Genomic DNA, 19,621 nt, shown 5'->3' with positions numbered 1-19,621 from the left:
GTAAAAACAAAATGGGTTACTTGAATCTGTTTTTGTGTAACTCATAAAGGGACATTGCCGAATTTGCTGCATTGTATGATGTTTCCGACTAATAAAATATTTCTACGATTAAGCTTACATATTACATATATTTTCTTGTTTGGACTATCAAGTGTCTGTATATTTAATGTGTTTCTGGTCGTCTTAATATTTGCAAGAAGCCCAAACTGGATTTTGTCTTCAAATAATTTCGTACGTACGAAAAAAATAAAATATACTACTCAAAAGAATTTAAGGGTCAACAATTTATAACCAAATAAGTTTCAGAGTGTATTAGATTGATGATGTAAACTACACCAAAAATTTAATTTATTGTTCCATATTTACAAAAAAACACAAATAAACGTCACTGTATACAAGAAAGTCACATGACATGCTGTCAAAGTTGAAGGTTGTCAAACATGGATTTTAAACATTAGAACATTCGTTTAATAGTGTGTGAATCCACCCCTGGCGCGAATACACTCGACACATCGTTGCCTCATGCTGTTGATCAGACGTCTGAAGAACTCTTGGGGAATGGCCTGCCACTCTGCCATAAGAAGTTGACCCAGATCATGAAGGTTGGCCGGAGGGGCATGGTTATCCCGAACTCTCCTGCCTAATTCGTCCCAGGCGTCCTCTATTGGGGCCAAGTCAGGCGAATATGCTGGCCAATCCATCCTGGCGATACCTTGTTGTCTGAGAAAGTCCGTTACCACCCTGGCGCGGTGGGGTCTGGCACTGTCATCCTGCAGAACTGCCCCGCCGCCAATCTGCTGAAGGCCTGGGAGAACCAACGGCCGGATAATCTCATTCAGATAGCGGATTCCATTCAGATTGCCATCCACCACATAGAGGGGGGTCCTGTGGTGGATAGAGATGCCGCCCCACACCATGACGCTGCCACCACCGAAACGGTGACGTTGTCTAACGTTAACGTCAGCGAAGCGCTCCCCAGGACGTCTGTAGACACGAACCCGACCGTCGTTGAACTGGAGACTAAACCTGGACTCATCAGTGAACATCACTCGACCCCACTGAACACGTTGCCACCGCAGATGAAGTGTGCACCAGTGACGTCTGGCCGTTCTGTGACGTGGTAGGAGTGGTGGTCGAACAGCCTGGCGACGGCAGCGTAGATTATTGGCTCTCAGACGATTGCGTATGGTTTGATCAGACACTCGAGTTCCAGTCGCAGTCCGCAGATTGTCACGTAATCGGCGTGCAGTGGTTGTGCGTTGACATAGAGCCATATTGGTGATGTAGCGGTCATCTCTATTTGTAGTGCTTGGGGGTCTTCCCGAACGCGGACGATTTCGAACAGAATTCGTTGTTTGGTACCGTTGCCACAGTCGGCCAAAAAGTAAAGTTTGTTTTATTTAACGACGCCACTAGAGCACATTGATTTTTAATCTTATCATCGGCTATTGGACGTCAAACATATGGTCATTCTGACACTGTTTTTAGAGGAAACCCGCTGTCGCCACATAGGCTACTCTTCTTTACGACAGGCAGCAAGGGATCTTTTATTTGCGCTTCCCACAGGCAGGATAGCACAAACCATGGCCTTTGTTGAACCAGTTATGGATCACTGGTCGGTGCAAGTGGTTTACACCTACCCATTGAGCCTTGCGGAGCACTCACTCAGGGTTTGGAGTCGGTATTTGGATTAAAAATCCCATGCCTCGACTGGGATCCGAACCCAGTACCTACCAGCCTGTAGACCGATGGCCTGCCACGACGCCACCGAGGCCGGTCCAGTCGGCCAACGACACTCTGACTGACACCAAGTCTCACAGCAACATTTCTTTGCGTATTGCCATCCTGAAGCCAAGCAATAGCCCTTCCTCGATCTTCGATAGTCAGTTGACGTCGTACCATTGTCGAATTTGGAGTGTGCACCGTACACGAACGCAAGCTCCAATTATACGGAAATTCAGCATTGGGAACATGGAATACACGTACAAAGCGTGCAAATGAAGCGCTTTGTGAAAAAGCAAGTTATGGGCACTTAGCAGACCTTTCGTTTTCGCCCTAATTTACGTGCAAATGTAAGCATGTTTTCGCCATTAGAACTAGTCGACAGTGTCAATGACTGTGGATTTTAATTCATTTATGGGTTGCTTAGACCCACTTTCATCAAAATGGAACAATACCATGCGTGACATTATGGTCTAGCTAATATAATTGACATTCAGAAAATAATGTCGAAAATATCGTCTGACCCTTAAATTCTTTTGAGTAGTATATTTTAGGAAATAATATCAAATTTAACGTAGTACAAATATTAGAACGATCAGAAACACGTTTAATATACAGCCACTAATATAAGTTGTAGAAGCATCACGAGGGGTACATAAAAAGCCATACACCATGAGAGTTGCTTCTACAACGAATTTATCTTGCCGACATGTTAAACCATATAACCAAATAATCAAAATAACGCCAGACAATAATTGTTAACAATTTATTAACGGAACCGTACCACGCGGACGCGAACGAAACCACTTGCCAGTGACGAAAAATAGTTCCATCGATAAACGAGTTTTTAACTTCAAATGTTTGTAATTAATACGAAATTGTCTAAAACAGATATTAATTTTAAAAAAAAACACTTTTTATAATCTAATTATTGCTTTAGCATTAATTGGGGTGGCTGGAAACTGTTAGAAAATACAGACGGGGTATAAGAGAATTTGGCTCCGCCCACAGGGGTGTAAGAAATTTGTCCAACGGCAAAGAACCAATGAGATTAAAGAATTTTACATGAAGGCGAGATAATATTTTATGCAGAAAAATATAGTTGATATGTAATTACAATCGTTAAAAAATCTCCGTTAGCCGATAACATCTTAAAAATTGCATCAAACTCAGGAATGTCCCTTTAAATGGTTTATGCAAATATTCCATTCTTAGAGGCCTGTATGTTCAGTGCTGGTGCAGTACTCCTCAACAGGCTGTGCGAATGGACTTACTATTTTACATTGAATGAAAACAACATAGAACAATGTAAATAAGCTTTTAATGTAACAACACAGTAGCTAATGGACATTCGTGTCCAGAAACATTGTATTTATTACAAAAGGTGGATGACAAAAACTTTTTTTTAATACAGATTCAGATATTACAGGATATTCCAGCCAGCAATTTGTTTAGAAGTAAGAGTACAAAACTAAAACCAAGTAGTATTTAAAAAAATATATTTTTACTTACAGGGAGAAGCACAATTATATTTGACTTGCATCTATCAATACTGCATGTGATGGTGAAGAAACTTACCACCTCCTTACATAATGCATATACCCATGTACAGTCAGCCATCTATATTCTGGGTCCCCCCCCCCCCCCCCCCCCCCAAGTCTGTTATATCCAAATTATTTGGAACCCCAAATAAAAAACACCACCAACACCAATGCAACTACTCACTTCTGTTTTCATTAAGTATTTTCAATCACAAAATAATAGTAAAGCTGTAGCACCATTTCTAAAATGCCAATGCAAACCAGATATGGAGCAGATGATGCCAACTAAGTGAGATTAATCAGGCCTTGATTTTAACGTTTTTCAGCGGTAGCCAACCGGGCTACCAGGTTATAAAATCTGGTAGTCCCCAGTAAAAATGGGTAGCCCCATAATTTTAATACTTGAAAAAAAATGATAGAAAATATTAAAATCATTTATTTTTTATTTAAACATGTTTTCTAAAGGGTTTTTAAAATCATGAGAAATATACCGTGAAATACACACTTGTACCTGTTGATTGCAGAATAACTGGACATGTAAAACAAATATATAGTAGCTCGGTGGACTACCAGCTTTAGACATCTGGTAGCCCGAGCAAATATTTGGTAGCCAAAACACCCTGGGCTACCGCTAATGTCAAGCCCTGTTAATTCAGTCTTCACAGAGTTAAATCATGTTGCTCCAATCCATTTTTCAGCTGAAAATGTTTTACTGCACAAAGAGAAAAGCAAAAGAGGATCAGATACAACTCTGTAAATGTACAATGCTCTCTCTTAAAATCCATTTATGTACAAAATGAGAAAATAGTCTAATAGTGTTCCACATCTGCGCTTACCAGATAACACTCCATTCTGTTATCACCCTGTTAAAAAAAAACCCAGGAATCGAAATAAGCAATGTGTCTGGTAGTCCATATACAAGTTACCACAAAATACAGACCTTGTCACCTATAAGTTATGACACATTTACATGTATATTTCCATTATTACTATTAAATACCTTCACAGACACAATACTTTGTAGTTCATTCATACCACTGTTTTTCATTGTACTCATACTGTATGTGCATCTAAATAACTTGGTTGATAAATATTTAGGTGTAGTTTTAGTTCAATAAGATTTTGTGGAGAACTAAGTACCATTCTCGACTTTCTTGATGTGCTAACCTCCTGGCAACATGAATGACCGTTCTTGACTTATTTCAATCCCTGACCCTCTCCCCACTCATATACGAGAATTCTTAAGTTCAAACCGAATAGAGTGGGTAAAATTGCACCAACCCCGACTGGAAATGACAAAAAGGATGGAATCTAGGCCATTTTTCTTTTCTTTCCTATTCCATCCACAATCATGTCACAGTGCAGATCTAAATACATCATAGACTATCATACCTCAAAACATCATAGGCCGTTTTGTTTGTTGTTTGTTTCTGTTTAATGACACCACTAGAGTATATTGATTAACTAATCATCAGCTACATGGTGTTAAATATATGATAATAGTGACACATTCTTCAGAGGAAATGCTACATTTTTCAGAAGACATTATAGATCATCTGAAGACATCATAGGCTGTCTGAAAATGACACGAACTATCTGAAAATGACTCATGCTGCCTGATTTTCTTTCATTTGAACTTATTTTCGTGCTTATATCCAATTAAGATTCAGGCATGCTGTCCTGGGCACACACCTCAGCTATCTGGGTTGTCTGTCCAGGACAGTGGGTTAGTGGTTAGTGAGAGAGAAGAGGGTGTAGTGGTCTTACACCTACCCATTGAGTCATTAAAACTTTCTCTGGGTGGGAGCCGGTACCGGGCTGCGAACCCTGTACCTACCAGCCTTATGTTCAATGGCTTAACCACGACGCCACCGAGGCCAGTGCTGCCTGATGACCAGAAGACATCATAGTCTATCTGAAGACTTGTAGGCAATGGAATATATGTCTATTCAAAGATATCATAGGCTATCTGAAGAATTGTAGCCAATGGAATATATGTCTATTCAAAGATATCATAGGCTATCTGAAGAATTGTAGGCAATGGAATACATGTATATCAGTCTATTCAAAGACATCATAGTCTACCTGAAGAATTGTAGGCAATGGAATATATGTCTATTCAAAGATATCATAGGCTATCTGAAGAATTCTAGGCAATTGGAAGATATAGGCTATTCAGAGATATCAAAGGCTATCTGAAGAATTCTAGACAATTGGAAGATATCATAGGCTATTCAAAGACAGAAAGAAACATGGAGGAGGACAGTAGAGAAGGAAATCCGAGAGGGCAGTCTGGGCTGGGGGCTGCTGGAGAAGCTGGCAAAAGACAGGCAGCAGTGGTGATCGCTGGTTACAGTCTTATGTGCTTCTTAGCATGAAGGAGATTAAGTAAGTAAGTAAGTATTCAAAGATATCGAAGGCTAGTCAAAGACATCAAAAGTTATTGAAAGACATCATAAGCTATCTGAAGAGACTGTTGGACTTCATCTTTTTGGTCAGCACAGGTTTGCCGCCGCTGCTGTTCATCCAGGCAGGGACTTTACGCTTGCTTGTGTTTGTAGAATCACTCGTCTGAGAAGACGATTTGCTTAATGCCTGAAAGAAACCAAAAATAAATTTTCAAAAATATCATAGCTAAGTCAAATACAGTCGGAAAGGACTTCCAGTAGCCAAGGTAAAGAGCCTGTCGCTGCACCTACCTGACGAGTCATCACAGGGCGAGCACCGATCACGTCATCATTGTCCAGAAATGTAGTCATAATAGCTGTTGATGCATGGTATTGTAGTCTATTAGAGTGCGCCGTGCGGCCCAATACCTCTGACTTCAGCACTCGAGGTTCCTGTTAGGGTTACCTCACCCTTAGTCCATATCAGTCTAGCCTCTACCCACTGATCGGTCCAGCTTGGATGTCCCTAACAGAAGCCAAAGCTCCTGCTGGCATAGCTCTCTGGGTCACTGAGACATACAAGCCCCCTCACCACGTCAAGGAATGGACTATGAAGGGGAACAAATAATAATAATAAACCAGCAGCATGGAATTCTTTTTGTTATTCAAGGTCAAGACATCAGCAGCCTTTGTAAAGTAAAGTAAAGTTTGTTTTATTTAACAACGCCACTAGAGCACATTGATTTTTTATCTTATCATCGGCTATTGGACGTCAAACATATCAGTTACTCCTCAATGGAAGAGGAAGTAGAGGTGACAAGGACAAAATCACATCTGGGTATGATCCAGTGATCTTGCACGCACGTGCACACACAATAATCAAAATGATGTAAATCCCATAAATTGTAAAACATGTGCCTTTGATATGATGTGTTTTTTAAAGCAACAGGATAAGGAAGAAAGTAAAGTTTGTTTTGTTTAACGATACCACTGGGGCACATTGATTAATTAATCATCGGCTATTGGATGTCAAACATTTGGTAATTTTGACTGAGCTAAATCCCGCCCCCTGGATAAGGAAGATGTTAACCTTTAGACTACTGCAGGCGACATATCTCGGCCGACATTACGCCAGCGACATACTGTACACTGTATACAGTGCATTCCCCAGTTCATATTTCACGCCGTTTTGCACGACACTCACAGGAAAGACTTGTATAACAGGAAACAGCAGTCAATCCAGCTTCCTGTATCTTTAGTTGGTGTTTTTCTTTGGAAAATAAATTGTAATTTTGAGTTGAAAAAGTGGTTTCGAGCAATGGCAACACATCGCGGTAATTTTCAGGGATCGATAGCTGATTGTGACAGCTAATTTGATAATAAATTTGATCGTTTTACTAACAACGAAAATCACCAAATATTTGGATATGAATTGTTGTTCGTTTTTTTTTTTTTAATTCTGGTCATAAAACCACTGTTATCGGAAATAATAGACATATATACTGGACAGCTGGCCAAAAATGCCGGTAAGTAAACGCAACTTTTTCAAATTTTTTGCCTAATTTTAGTCAACATTAACTGATCTAAAATATCACAAACAAATTTTAAAACCCACAAAAATAATACTTACCGATTCAAATATGAACTGTATTTTATGTATTTATAAATTATTTAAGTGAATACATGTGTTGTACATGTGAGTAAAAATTATAAACTTGTACACACTCAACGTAGTTTTTGTTAAAAATTAATCCAGTAGGTTAACTGTTCATCTTTCATCTGTCTACAATTAAGATCAGTCCAGTCTTCGCCATGAGCAAAATCAAGGTGAGCTGAGGATCACTCTCTTTAAATGATGCCGGACAAACAATCACACGAAGTTCCAAATGAAATGCATAAAGATTTTTTATTGCAAGACGATCAATCTGCAGCTCTGCTAAAACTGTCCAAGAGAGTGCGAAGGGGAGCAGGAATGATCGCTCGTCTTTCCTGGTGAAGACTGATGGGTTAAAATAATGCAGGCCATATCTCAGAAAAATACCTGTGGAGACTTGTATGATGAAAGCAGTGTTGATGACATTGATGATGCTGCTGCTGCTGATGTTGACGACGATGACGATGAAGCAGTTTTAGCAAGCGATGTTGCTGGCTTGGGTGAAGGACCGAGGATCAAGTCTCCACCCTCGTTGACGAACTGTGAACACTCGTCGACAAGGAGGGCGATGATAATCTTGATGTGGTTGTACTCAATGTGCAATGGCAGCTGGTCCTTGATCTTAGTCAGACTCCCAATGTCTGTAAACAAGTCACCATGAATAATACACAGTATAATCATATATCTATCAGAAATATATGATCATATATTCAACAGTTTTAGTAATTATAACTGATTCAGTACTAAAAACTGAGGTCACTTCTTAAAACCTGACTTTTTACTTGGTCCATGGGTGTCCAGTTTAGAGGGGTATTGACTGAATTAAATATTTTATAACAAAGAAAAATATATCCAATCTTTTTACTTTAGTTGCTGCTGCCACATAGGATATTTCCATTAGACAGCAGCATGTGGTCTTTTGTATGCACTCTACATACCACACTACACCGCCCACAAGTGATGCACTCTACATACCACACTACACCGCCCACAGGTGATGCACTCTACATACCACACTACACCGCCCACAAGTGATGCACTCTACATACCACACTACACCGCCCACAGGTGATGCACTCTACATACATGTACCACACTACACCGCCCACAAGTGATGCACTCTACATACATGTACCACACTACACCGCCCACAGGTGATGCACTCTACATACCACACTACACCACCCACAAGTGATGCACTCTACATACATGTACCACACTACACCGCCCACAAGTGATGCACTCTACATACATGTACCACACTACACCGCCCACAAGTGATGCACTCTACATACATGTACCACACTACACCGCCCACAAGTGATGCACTCTACATACATGTACCACACTACACCGCCCACAAGTGATGCACTCTACATACATGTACCACACTACACCGCCCACAAGTGATGCACTCTACATACCACACTACACTGCCCACAAGTGATGCACTCTACATACCACACTACACCGCCCACAAGTGATGCACTCTACATACATGTACCACACTACACCGCCCACAGGTGATGCACTCTACATACCACACTACACCACCCACAAGTGATGCACTCTACATACATGTACCACACTACACCGCCCACAAGTGATGCACTCTACATACCACACTACACTGCCCACAAGTGATGCACTCTACATACCACACTACACTGCCCACAAGTGATGCACTCTACATACCACACTACACCACCCACAAGTGATGCACTCTACATACCACACTACACCGCCCACAGGTGATGCACTCTACATACCACACTACACCACCCACAAGTGATGCACTCTACATACCACACTACACCGCCCACAGGTGATGCACTCTACATACCACACTACACCGCCCACAGGTGATGCACTCTACATACCACACTACACCGCCCACAAGTGATGCACTCTACATACATGTACCACACTACACCGCCCACAAGTGATGCACTCTACATACCACACTACACCGCCCACAAGTGATGCACTCTACATACCACACTACACTGCCCACAAGTGATGCACTCTACATACCACACTACACCACCCACAAGTGATGCACTCTACATACCACACTACACCGCCCACAGGTGATGCACTCTACATACCACACTACACCGCCCACAGGTGATGCACTCTACATACCACACTACACCGGCCACAGGTGATGCACTCTACATACCACACTACACCGGCCACAGGTGATGCACTCTACATACCACACTACACCGGCCACAGGTGATGCACTCTACATACCACACTACACCGCCCACAGGTGATGCACTCTACATACCACACTACACCGCCCACAAGTGATGCACTCTACATACCACACTACACCGCCCACAAGTGATGCACTCTACATACCACACTACACCGCCCACAAGTGATGCACTCTACACACCACACTACACCGCCCACAAGTGATGCACTCTACACACCACACTACACCACCCACAAGTGATGCACTCTACATACATGTACCACACTACACCGCCCACAAGTGATGCACTCTACATACCACACTACACTGGCCACAAGTGATGCACTCTACATACCACACTACACCACCCACAAGTGATGCACTCTACATACCACACTACACCACCCACAAGTGATGCACTCTACATACCACACTACACTGGCCACAAGTGATGAACTTTACGTACCACACTACACCGACCACAAGTGATGCACTCTACATACCACACTACAATGGCCACAAGTGATGAACTTTACGTACCACACTACACCACCCACAAGTGATGCACTCTACACACCACACTACACCGCCCACAAGTGATGCACTCTACATACATGTACCACACTACACCGCCCACAAGTGATGCACTCTACATACATGTACCACCATACACTGCCCACAAGTGATGCACTCTATGTACCACACTACACTGCCCACAAGTGATGCACTTTATGTACCACACTACACCGCCCACAAGTGATGCACTCTATGTACCAGCCTACACCGCCCACAAGTGATGCACTCTACATACCAGCCTACACCACCCACAAGTGATGCACTCTACGTACCACCATACACTGCCCATAAGTGATGCACTCTACGTACCACCATACAGTGCCCACAAGTGATGCACTCTACATACCACACTACACCGCCCACAAGTGATGCACTCTACTTACCAGCCTACACCACCCAGAAGTGATGCACTCTACGTACCACCCTACACCGCCCACAACTGATGCACTCTACGTACCACCCTACACCGCCCACAACTGATGCACTCTACGTACCACCCTACACCTCCCACAAGTGGAGGTACACTCTACAGCTGTTGAACCAGTACATTCACCATAACATTCAAGATCAGTGCATTCTATTTCCCTAACATTTTGCAATGGAAATCAAGAACTCTACTACAAGAGCTACACAGCCTCTCACTTGAGTTAACCGGTGGGGCTCTGATGACCTCTGTGATGCGCTGTTTGATGTGCTCTGTGATCCCAAGTCTGCACATGTCGACCGGCAGTCCCGCCTTCAGCGCCTCACACAAGTGGGTAATGATGGTCGAGGTTTTCAGACCCCGCTGGGACGCGACCTCTTCCTGGAACAAACAAGACACAAGTAAAATGTAGCTCAACCAAAATGGGGGGGGGGGGGGGAATGCATATTTCTGTGTAAAGGTGTCATTTATCACAGTTGGTAGAGTGCATGGGTCGTAGAATCAAACCTCTTTGTCTGAGCCATTGGCTGTTTTCTCCATCACAACCAATGCCCCACAACTAGTTTATAAAAGATTGTGGTATGTGCTGTCCTGTCTAGACGAAAGTGCACATTAAAGATCCCTAATTACTGTTAATGGAAAACAGTTTTCTTTGAACTCTTTCAAAATTAATAAATGTTTGACATGCTATAGGCTATGATTAATTAATCAATGTGCTCGAGTGGAGTTGTTAAAACAAACATAACTTTTGTTCTTGTCAGATCCTGTTTTTTGGTAGAATTGAACAAAGTAAAGAATTTTAAACTAGATCTGAGGAATAATATAAAGAAAGCAATGCATATCAGTGGCCATTAGGTATCTGATGTGGTTTTTGTGATGCTTTTAAAGTTAGACAATGAGAGAAGGAATACATTTTATTATCCACATAGTTCAAGATATTCAGGGAAATATAACCAGTATGACCCACATGTGTCATAATGATTTCATGTGCACAAGGAATGACGTAATTTTGTGAAACGACATCATAATTTAATGCAGCTTTCCCAGTGTAAACGCTTATTAAAATGACGTCATCGTTTAATCATCTCTTTTTAGTTACATTTGAAACGTTTTGACATGGTCCTAGCTTGTTATTTGTGAAAATAATATCTTTGATAATGTGGATAATAAAGAAATTATTACACTCGCGTGTAAATCGTACTGATTTTACGAAACTCGTGTCAGGATTCATGTATTACCCTTGCTCTCACTCGGGTGATACAACAACACTCGTTTCGTAAAATCAGTACGACACCCATGCTTGTATAATAATCTCTATGTATTAAACTAAATAATGTGAATGAATATTAGGAAGACTTTCAGCAACACTTTCTGGATAGAATGTTGTTTTCATGATTTAGAGCAACTTACTGGACTCTTTTCCTCTTTCTCAAACATGATGTACGACACTCTCTGAGTCTCCGTCAGCTTCATCAGCATTGACTGGAGGTTGCTGTCAACCTATAGAAAGGAAGGAAATGTTTTATTCAACGACACACTCAACACATTTTATTTACGGTTATATGGCATCAGACATATGGTTAAGGACCACATGGATATAGAGAGGAAATCCGCTGTCGCCACTTCATGGGCTACTCTTTTTGATAAGCAGCAAGGGATCTTTTATATGCACCATCCCAAAGACAGGATAACACATACCACGGCCTTTGATATACCAGTCGTGGTGCACCGGCTGGGGCGACTGTCGACCTATAGTTAATAACAATCGAGACAAATACCAATTAACCAAACGAGGTTGATATTTTACATATTTAAAAAACACAAGTAGCAAATTCTATCCTATAACACTTCTAAAATAACATTTTCATTCGATATTTAGTAAATTATGGTACTAAAGTCACCTCCATCGGTAATATGACGTCATCACGATTAGCACAAATTAGTTTGACGTCATGCATTTTAAACTAAATCTTATGAAAACGTTATGGTCAGATATATAGATCTTGTTGGTTTGTAAACAAATGACCCATTGACAGCAACTAGAGACCTTGAAAATTTGCATATACCTTTAAATTTGCATACCATTATTAACTGGGTTAATACATTAAATTATCACATGGGTTTATGACATGGATATCATGGGTGAGCTATAGGATAAAAGGGCTTTAGATCTCACTAATTGGGGCACCACAGGCTTTTTGTCTGTTCTGAGCACACCAAGGTCATTTTTCAACACAGTAATGTCAAAGGGACATTCCTGTGTTTGCACTGTAAGATGTTTCAGACTAATAAAATATTTCTATGATTAAACTTGCATATTTTATTTATATTTTCATGTTTAGAATATCAGTGTCTGTGTATTCAATGTGTTTCTGGTTGTCTTAATATTTGTCAGAAGCCCAAACTTGATTTTGTCTTCAAATAATTTCATACGTACGAATAAAAAAGTTTTGGAAATAAAATGAAATTAGAATGTTCAGAAACATGTTTAAAACTACATTCCCTGGAATATTTTTTATTATTTAAGCATATAGAACAGAAAATCCAATTAAGTTTGGTGCATATATGACGCCGCACTACGCTGGCTTATCCAGGTCAAAAACAAAGCCAGTATTTTGAAAGTGGAACACTTTTGACGGGCTCGTACCGATCTCAGTTTTCATTGGCTTATCACAAGTATAGAATTCCCCAACAAGAGATCACGTGAGATTTCGCAATTTTTGAACAAATTTAACTGTCTTGATTGAGGGGGTCGTCTCATATCTCCAAAACATATTTATATCCATAGACGTATGGTACAACGCCTTTCTAGGGGCGGTGAGTGGGGGATTTGCCTTGAAATTTTGAGTGGCCAGCTGTTGGCATATGCATTACATGTAAGGGGGTGTTACTAATTACGTAACGCTCTAGGGGTAGAAGAGGGTACTGTGTTCGATTTACGTAACATTTTTCAAGACTATATGTTATTTTTATTCATTACTTAGACCTAACAAGGTGTTTTTTTTAAATGCGCAGTCAATCTAGGATCGGATCCCCATCGGCGGGTATACAAAAATAAAATGGTATGTGATATCCTGTCTGTGGGATGGTACATATAAACGATCCCTTGCTAAAAATAAATGTAGCAGGTTTCCAAGGCGGGTGTGCAGGGATTTTAGTGGGGTTGGGGTTATAGACTGTGTTGAGTGAAGTTTATATGGGGCCCAAGTTTCAATATGGGGTAAGACATCCAACCCTCCCCCTGCAGCACCTGATGGAAGGACATCCAACAGCAGATGGAAGGAAGGATAGGATGTTTTATTTAACGACGCACTCAACACAATTTATTTATGGTTGTATGGAGTCGGATGATTATTAAATCAATATGCTTTATCTTTGATGTCGTTAAACACCCCCCACTTTACCCTTTCCAAACGAAATAATATTTATTTGAATTTGTTGATTTTAACACGTAAAATTAAGAAGTGAAAACGTTCATTGTCTACTTAATTTATTTTCAAAATGTATACATGATTAATGTGTTACTAGTATACAAACTAAACTTTGAAAGTTCTACTAACACTTTATAAAATATCAATTCTGAAATAGGAAGGTACGACTGTCGATAATACGTTGTCAAGATCAAACTGGTTTTAACTAAAGACTCAACCGAACGTTCTTCGTACAGCGCAAGATTTCTCTTTTAATTTTTTGAGACGAACCCTACAATTTGAAATAGGCAAACGCACGTGTTAACTGAAACTAACAACAGGCTGTCGTTTGTGCTTTGCCGAGCTATGGCGGCACAAGCGACGAATCAAGCGTATACGTTTGACGATATCCGTTCATAGAGAACACACACAACTTTTTTAAAAGTACATTTAAGCTTGTATTTCACATTTGTACATGATGTTATAATATGGTAACCAGAGAATGTAACTTTAATATACAACCACTAATATTTTATGCAGAAAAATATATCTGATATGTAATTACAATCAATGAAAAGTCTCTGTTAGTCGATAACATCTTTAAAAGTGCAGCACACTCAGGAATGTCCCTTCAGTAATTTGGGCTTGCTTATTTTGGGTATACTTATTTTGGGTACACCCTTTATCGGCTCAGCTTTGGTGCAATCTAAAGCTCTGGGATTATTGTGTATATGTATAGCAACCTCACACATGCAATAGCAATAACAACTAAAAATTGGGTGGTGTGTTTTCATTGTAGTTCAGTAAATTTCGGAAGTGTTTAAAAGGCACAGCCCCCTAGTTTCAAGCCATAAAAATGAACACTATGTTTGGTTAAGTTACAAACCTGTAACGCATTTGGATAACGTTACAAGAGAGTGAAACAAGAGGCTGTGAAGTTGAAACGGTGAAATACCGTTACAAATAGACTAAAACTCAACTCCGTAACTGTTACTTCTCAGACGCACATGTGTTTTTAAAAATATAAAAAATGCACTTTGTGGTACATGTATTAGAAACACCAGGATGACCTGAAAAACATCGGTTGTATGGAAATGAGTAATCTAAACAATAAAATATAAGTAAAGCATGATTTCTGTAATCAAAAATGGCTCTAATAGCAAAAAACATGCCTATAGTGTTTTAAAACTAGGGTCTGCCCCTTTAAAGTGTTCATTATTCTTACACATGTGACTGACACTTCAGTGATGAAGTCCGTCGACAGGGTGTTCTCTTTGCAGAAGGGTGCAATCAGGTTAATGAACTGATTTCCAAATCTCTCGATCTTGGACTCGGGGAAATCTTCAATCTTCTTCAAAGTAGCCTTACTGCTTGGTCTGAAACATATACAACAAAACTTAACTGGCCTAATTTACAAATGGATCTTCTTTTTTTTTAAATGCAGGTATTTAATCACCGTAAATACATGCAGTGATATATATTTATCGGCAAGGGACCTGTTTCGGTGGCTGTGTCGTGTGTGGGTAACAGCTAAATCATACATTTGAAGATTTCTGACCTTGTTGACTTTTGCATGGGAAAAGTAAACAAATGTCACATTCAGAGAAATGTTTGTAAAAATAAGGTTAAAACGAGCAAAGAAAGTAAGATTGAAATCCACCCACTCATAAGCATGGCACATTTCTGTATGATTTTCAAAGACTGTCATTTGAAAGAAAACTTAATTTTAAAAACTAGTTTTGTCTGTTATCAGCTGTACTGCTATCTACAGGTAGTTGTTGAAGTCACATTATTGTCACCGCATCGGCTGGCAAAATTCTCTTTACAGATACAGATAAGATATGGTCCTTATATGTTTTAACATAAATATCTTTCTGGATGTCTGTTTATATATTTATTAAAACTCAGAATGCAGCTTATATTTTTTAACCAAACAATTTTACCATAATTATAACCTTTCTTTTGCTCAACTTATAACATGATTGCAAGACATCAGAATTGATATATTCGTTTTCTAAAAATATTGTCTCTTAACATTGGTTCTCAAAGACTATTTTGTAATTTGCCTTAAAATATTTAAAATTATTTTTATAAATTATTATAAGTACATATTTTGTTGAACAACATACATGTTATTGATAAAACACTGAAAGGTTTTATGTTGGAAAGTTTTGGCTGTAAGTTATACCACTAAACGTTTCACTCACCGAAACAGGTAATGTAGTTAACAATATTTACGACTGATGCATGTGCAGCCAGTTTAGTGCTCATTTGAAGCGTAGAAATAATAATAAAAAAGTAGCTATTTGGGTAACAACTGTCTGTTTATAAATATTAATATGCTTTAGAATTGAATGCTTATGGTCACCGAAACTGGTTCACCCATGATAATTAAAAAACAGGCTTTATAAATTTGTCATAATACAGTGAAACCTCTCAAAACTGGACCCTCTGTAAACTGGAATTCCCTCAAAACCCGGACATTTTTGATAGTCCTGTTTTAAATATCTGTGCAGAAGAGAACCTCTCTAAACTGGATATCTCTTAATAACCAGACTTTTTACTTGGTCCCTGGGGTGTCTGGTTTAGAGGAGTTTCACTGTACAATGCTTTTTAAACAGTATCTTCTTGATACACAAAGTGAGATTGTGAGTTTCACTGTACAATGCGTTTTAAACAGTATCTTCCTGATACACAAAGTGAGATTGTGAGTTTCACTGTACAATGCTTTTTAAACAGTATCTTCTTGATATACAAAGTGAGATTGTGAAACAAGAGCAAACAAACAGATAATGTCAATTCATCAAAATGTGTTGGGTAAAAAAAGTTTGTTTTATTTAACAACGCCAACAGAGCACATTGATTTTTTATGTTATCATCGGCTATTGGATGTCAAACATATGGTCATTCTGACACTGTTTTTCAGAGGAAACCCGCTGTCGCCACATAGGCTACTCTTTTATGACAGGCAGCAAAGAATCTTTTATTTGTGCTTCCCACAGGCAGGATAGCACAAACCATGGCCTTTGTTGAACCAGTTATGGATTATTGGTCAGTGCAAGTGGTTTACACCTACCCATTGAGCACTCACTCAAGGTTTGGAGTCGGTATCTGGATTAAAAATCCCATGCCTCGACTGGGATCCGAACCCAGTACCTACCAGCCTGTAGACCGATGGCCTAACCACGACGAAGTTTTTTGTGCACTGTGAACATCCAAGTTTCATCGATCTAGAACTTAATAGTTTATGAGAAATGAATAAAAATGTGAAAACCTTAACACAAAAGATGTCGTCACCATCGGAAACAATACCTATACCTCTCCTCTTTTACTTTGTAAAGATGGGGGCAGGATGCAGCCTAGTGATAAAGTGCTTGCTTGCCTGATGCGCGGTTGGTGTTGGATCGATCCCCGTCGGTGGGTCCATTAGGCTATTTCTTGTTTGTGCCAGTGCACCATGACTGGTATATCTAAGACTGTGGTATGTGCTATCCTGACTGTGGGATGATGCATATAAAAGATCCATTGCTACTAATGGAAAAATGTAGCAGGTTTCCTTTCTAAGACTATAGGTCAAAATTAAGAAACATTTGACATCCAATCAATGTGCTCTGGCGGTGTCGTTAAACAAAACAAACTTTTTGTAAAGATGAAACAACAAGAGTAACCATCAGATAAGAGTACACTTAACCTTTTGTTAACTCTGCAGTGCATTATTTACCTTACAAAATAACCCACCTCCAAACTAACTAACAGTACAGTACAGTGAAAGCCCTCATCAAAACAGGAATGCTCTTAGAACCAGACAGGGCTCGCGCTATCGTTCGCCAATTGCAAAAAATTATAAATTATTTGCGAAAGAATTTTTGGTTTGACGAAAAAATTTGTGAAAGATTTTTTCCATCTCTATTTTTAGAAGCCAACATGCTTACAACCAGTTTTGTTCAGTTGATACACCTCGTAGTGTGAATAAGCGCTATTTGCATGTCCGCATGACCAGTCTACTATTCAGTACTGCCAGCTGCTTGTTGTAAAGCTAGAAAACGCGATTAAATAAAATGAAATACAGTTTAAGACATGTTGCATTGTTGATACTAAATGTTTGATTACTAGCGACAACAAGTTTTACTTTTTATGAGTCATGTTTTGTCGTACCGGTTAATGTTGTAAATCTAGGTCACTCGGTTTGAGTTCATTTCCAGGAAGTTGGTGAGGAATATATAGTTTCTCACTTATATACAATCAATGGCAGATGTTTTTTTCATGGTCCATTTTTAAATATAAGTACCAAACATAATCTCTCTAAACCAGGTACTTCTTAAAACCAAACTGTTTACTTGGTCCCATGAGACCGGCCTCGGTGGCGTCGTGGCAGGCCATCGGTCTACAGGCTGGTAGGTACTGGGTTCGGATCCCAGTCGAGGCATGGGATTTTTAATCCAGATACCGACTCCAAACCCTGAGTGAGTGCTCCGCAAGGCTCAATGGGTAGGTGTAAACCACTTGCACCGACCAGTGATCCATAACTGGTTCAACAAAGGCCATGGTTTGTGCTATCCTGCCTGTGGGAAGCGCAAATAAAAGATCCATTGCTGCCAATCGGAAGAGTAGCCCATGTAGTGGCGACAGCGGGTTTCCTCTCAAAATCTGTGTGGTCCTGAACCATATGTCTGACACCATATAACCGTAAATAAAATGTGTTGAGTGCATCGTTAAATAAAACATTTCTTTCTTTCTTTGGTCCCATGGGTGTCCAGTTTAGAGGCTGTATTAATTATTGTATGAGAAACAAAAATATATTAAAATTGTATAATAATTAAGTCACCTTATTTTGGCCATGTTAAGTAGCACTTTGTTGCTGGCAATGTTGTGTGGAGTGAATCCAGTCTCCTGAGCTATCTGGTTCCTTAGTATCACCAGCAGCACATACAAGTTGTTCTGCAGAAAACAACAACAGAAATAGGACTATATGGTATGGAATACACATTCAAACCGACATTTATTACAGCAGAGACAATAGTTTAGCATATCATGTTTACTGCAGACTCTTACTGCATGTATATTCATTCAAACCCTGTTGAGTCGTGGTCTCTATTAAAGGGGCAGACCCTAGTGTCAACTTGTAACACTAAGTTTGGTTAAATTACAAACCTGTAGCACATTTGGATAACATTACAAGAGAGTGAAACAAGAGTACGTGAAGTTGAAACGGTGAAATACTGTTGAAAATAGACTTAAATTCTACTCAATAACTATTACTTCTCAGACGCACGTGTGTTTTTAAAAATATAAAAAATGTATTTTGTGGTATTAGAAACACCAGGGTAACCAGAAACACTTCAGTTGTACGGAAATGGATAATCTAAACAATAAAATATAAGTAATGTTTGATTTCAGTGATCATAAACAGCTCTAATAGTGAAAATATGCCTATACTGTTTAAAAACTAGGGTTTGTCCCTTTAAGTCGCACCATTTTGAATTTCCCCCTTTGATAAAAGTAATACACCACCTACCATTTGTTTACATTCCCTGTCTCACAGTTGGAAGTACAAACTGTCGAGCAGCCAATATAGGGTAAAAACACATGACCTGCATGTACATTAAAACACTGATAGTTTTCTTGATTTATGGTGATCAAAAGTAAAGTTTGTTTTATTTAATGACACCACTAGAGCACATTGATTTTTTATCTCATCATCGGC

At 39.6% G+C, this 19,621-nt stretch overlaps 1 protein-coding gene across 1 annotated transcript in view; it reads right to left on the bottom strand.

Annotated features, from left to right (window-relative positions):
• Positions 1 to 5,020: 5,020 nt before the first annotated feature.
• The window catches only part of LOC121381161 (Werner syndrome ATP-dependent helicase homolog), a 48,846-nt gene continuing 34,245 nt past the window's right edge, over positions 5,021 to 19,621 (bottom strand). Inside the window, exons 21-26 of the mRNA XM_041510334.1 lie at positions 18,743 to 18,855; positions 15,143 to 15,293; positions 11,918 to 12,007; positions 10,726 to 10,888; positions 7,692 to 7,945; positions 5,021 to 5,858 (exon numbers count right to left, since the gene is read on the bottom strand). Of these exons, the coding sequence (XP_041366268.1) occupies positions 5,724 to 5,858; positions 7,692 to 7,945; positions 10,726 to 10,888; positions 11,918 to 12,007; positions 15,143 to 15,293; positions 18,743 to 18,855 (906 nt within the window). The 3' untranslated portion in view covers positions 5,021 to 5,723. The remainder of the gene's footprint in view (positions 5,859 to 7,691; positions 7,946 to 10,725; positions 10,889 to 11,917; positions 12,008 to 15,142; positions 15,294 to 18,742; positions 18,856 to 19,621) is intronic.

The sequence above is a fragment of the Gigantopelta aegis genome, chromosome 9 (genome assembly GCF_016097555.1).
Source record: "Gigantopelta aegis isolate Gae_Host chromosome 9, Gae_host_genome, whole genome shotgun sequence".
NCBI lineage: Eukaryota > Metazoa > Mollusca > Gastropoda > Neomphalida > Peltospiridae > Gigantopelta > Gigantopelta aegis.
Note: the sequence above shows the minus strand (reverse complement) of the source record. Positions and strands in the feature narration are given on the sequence as shown.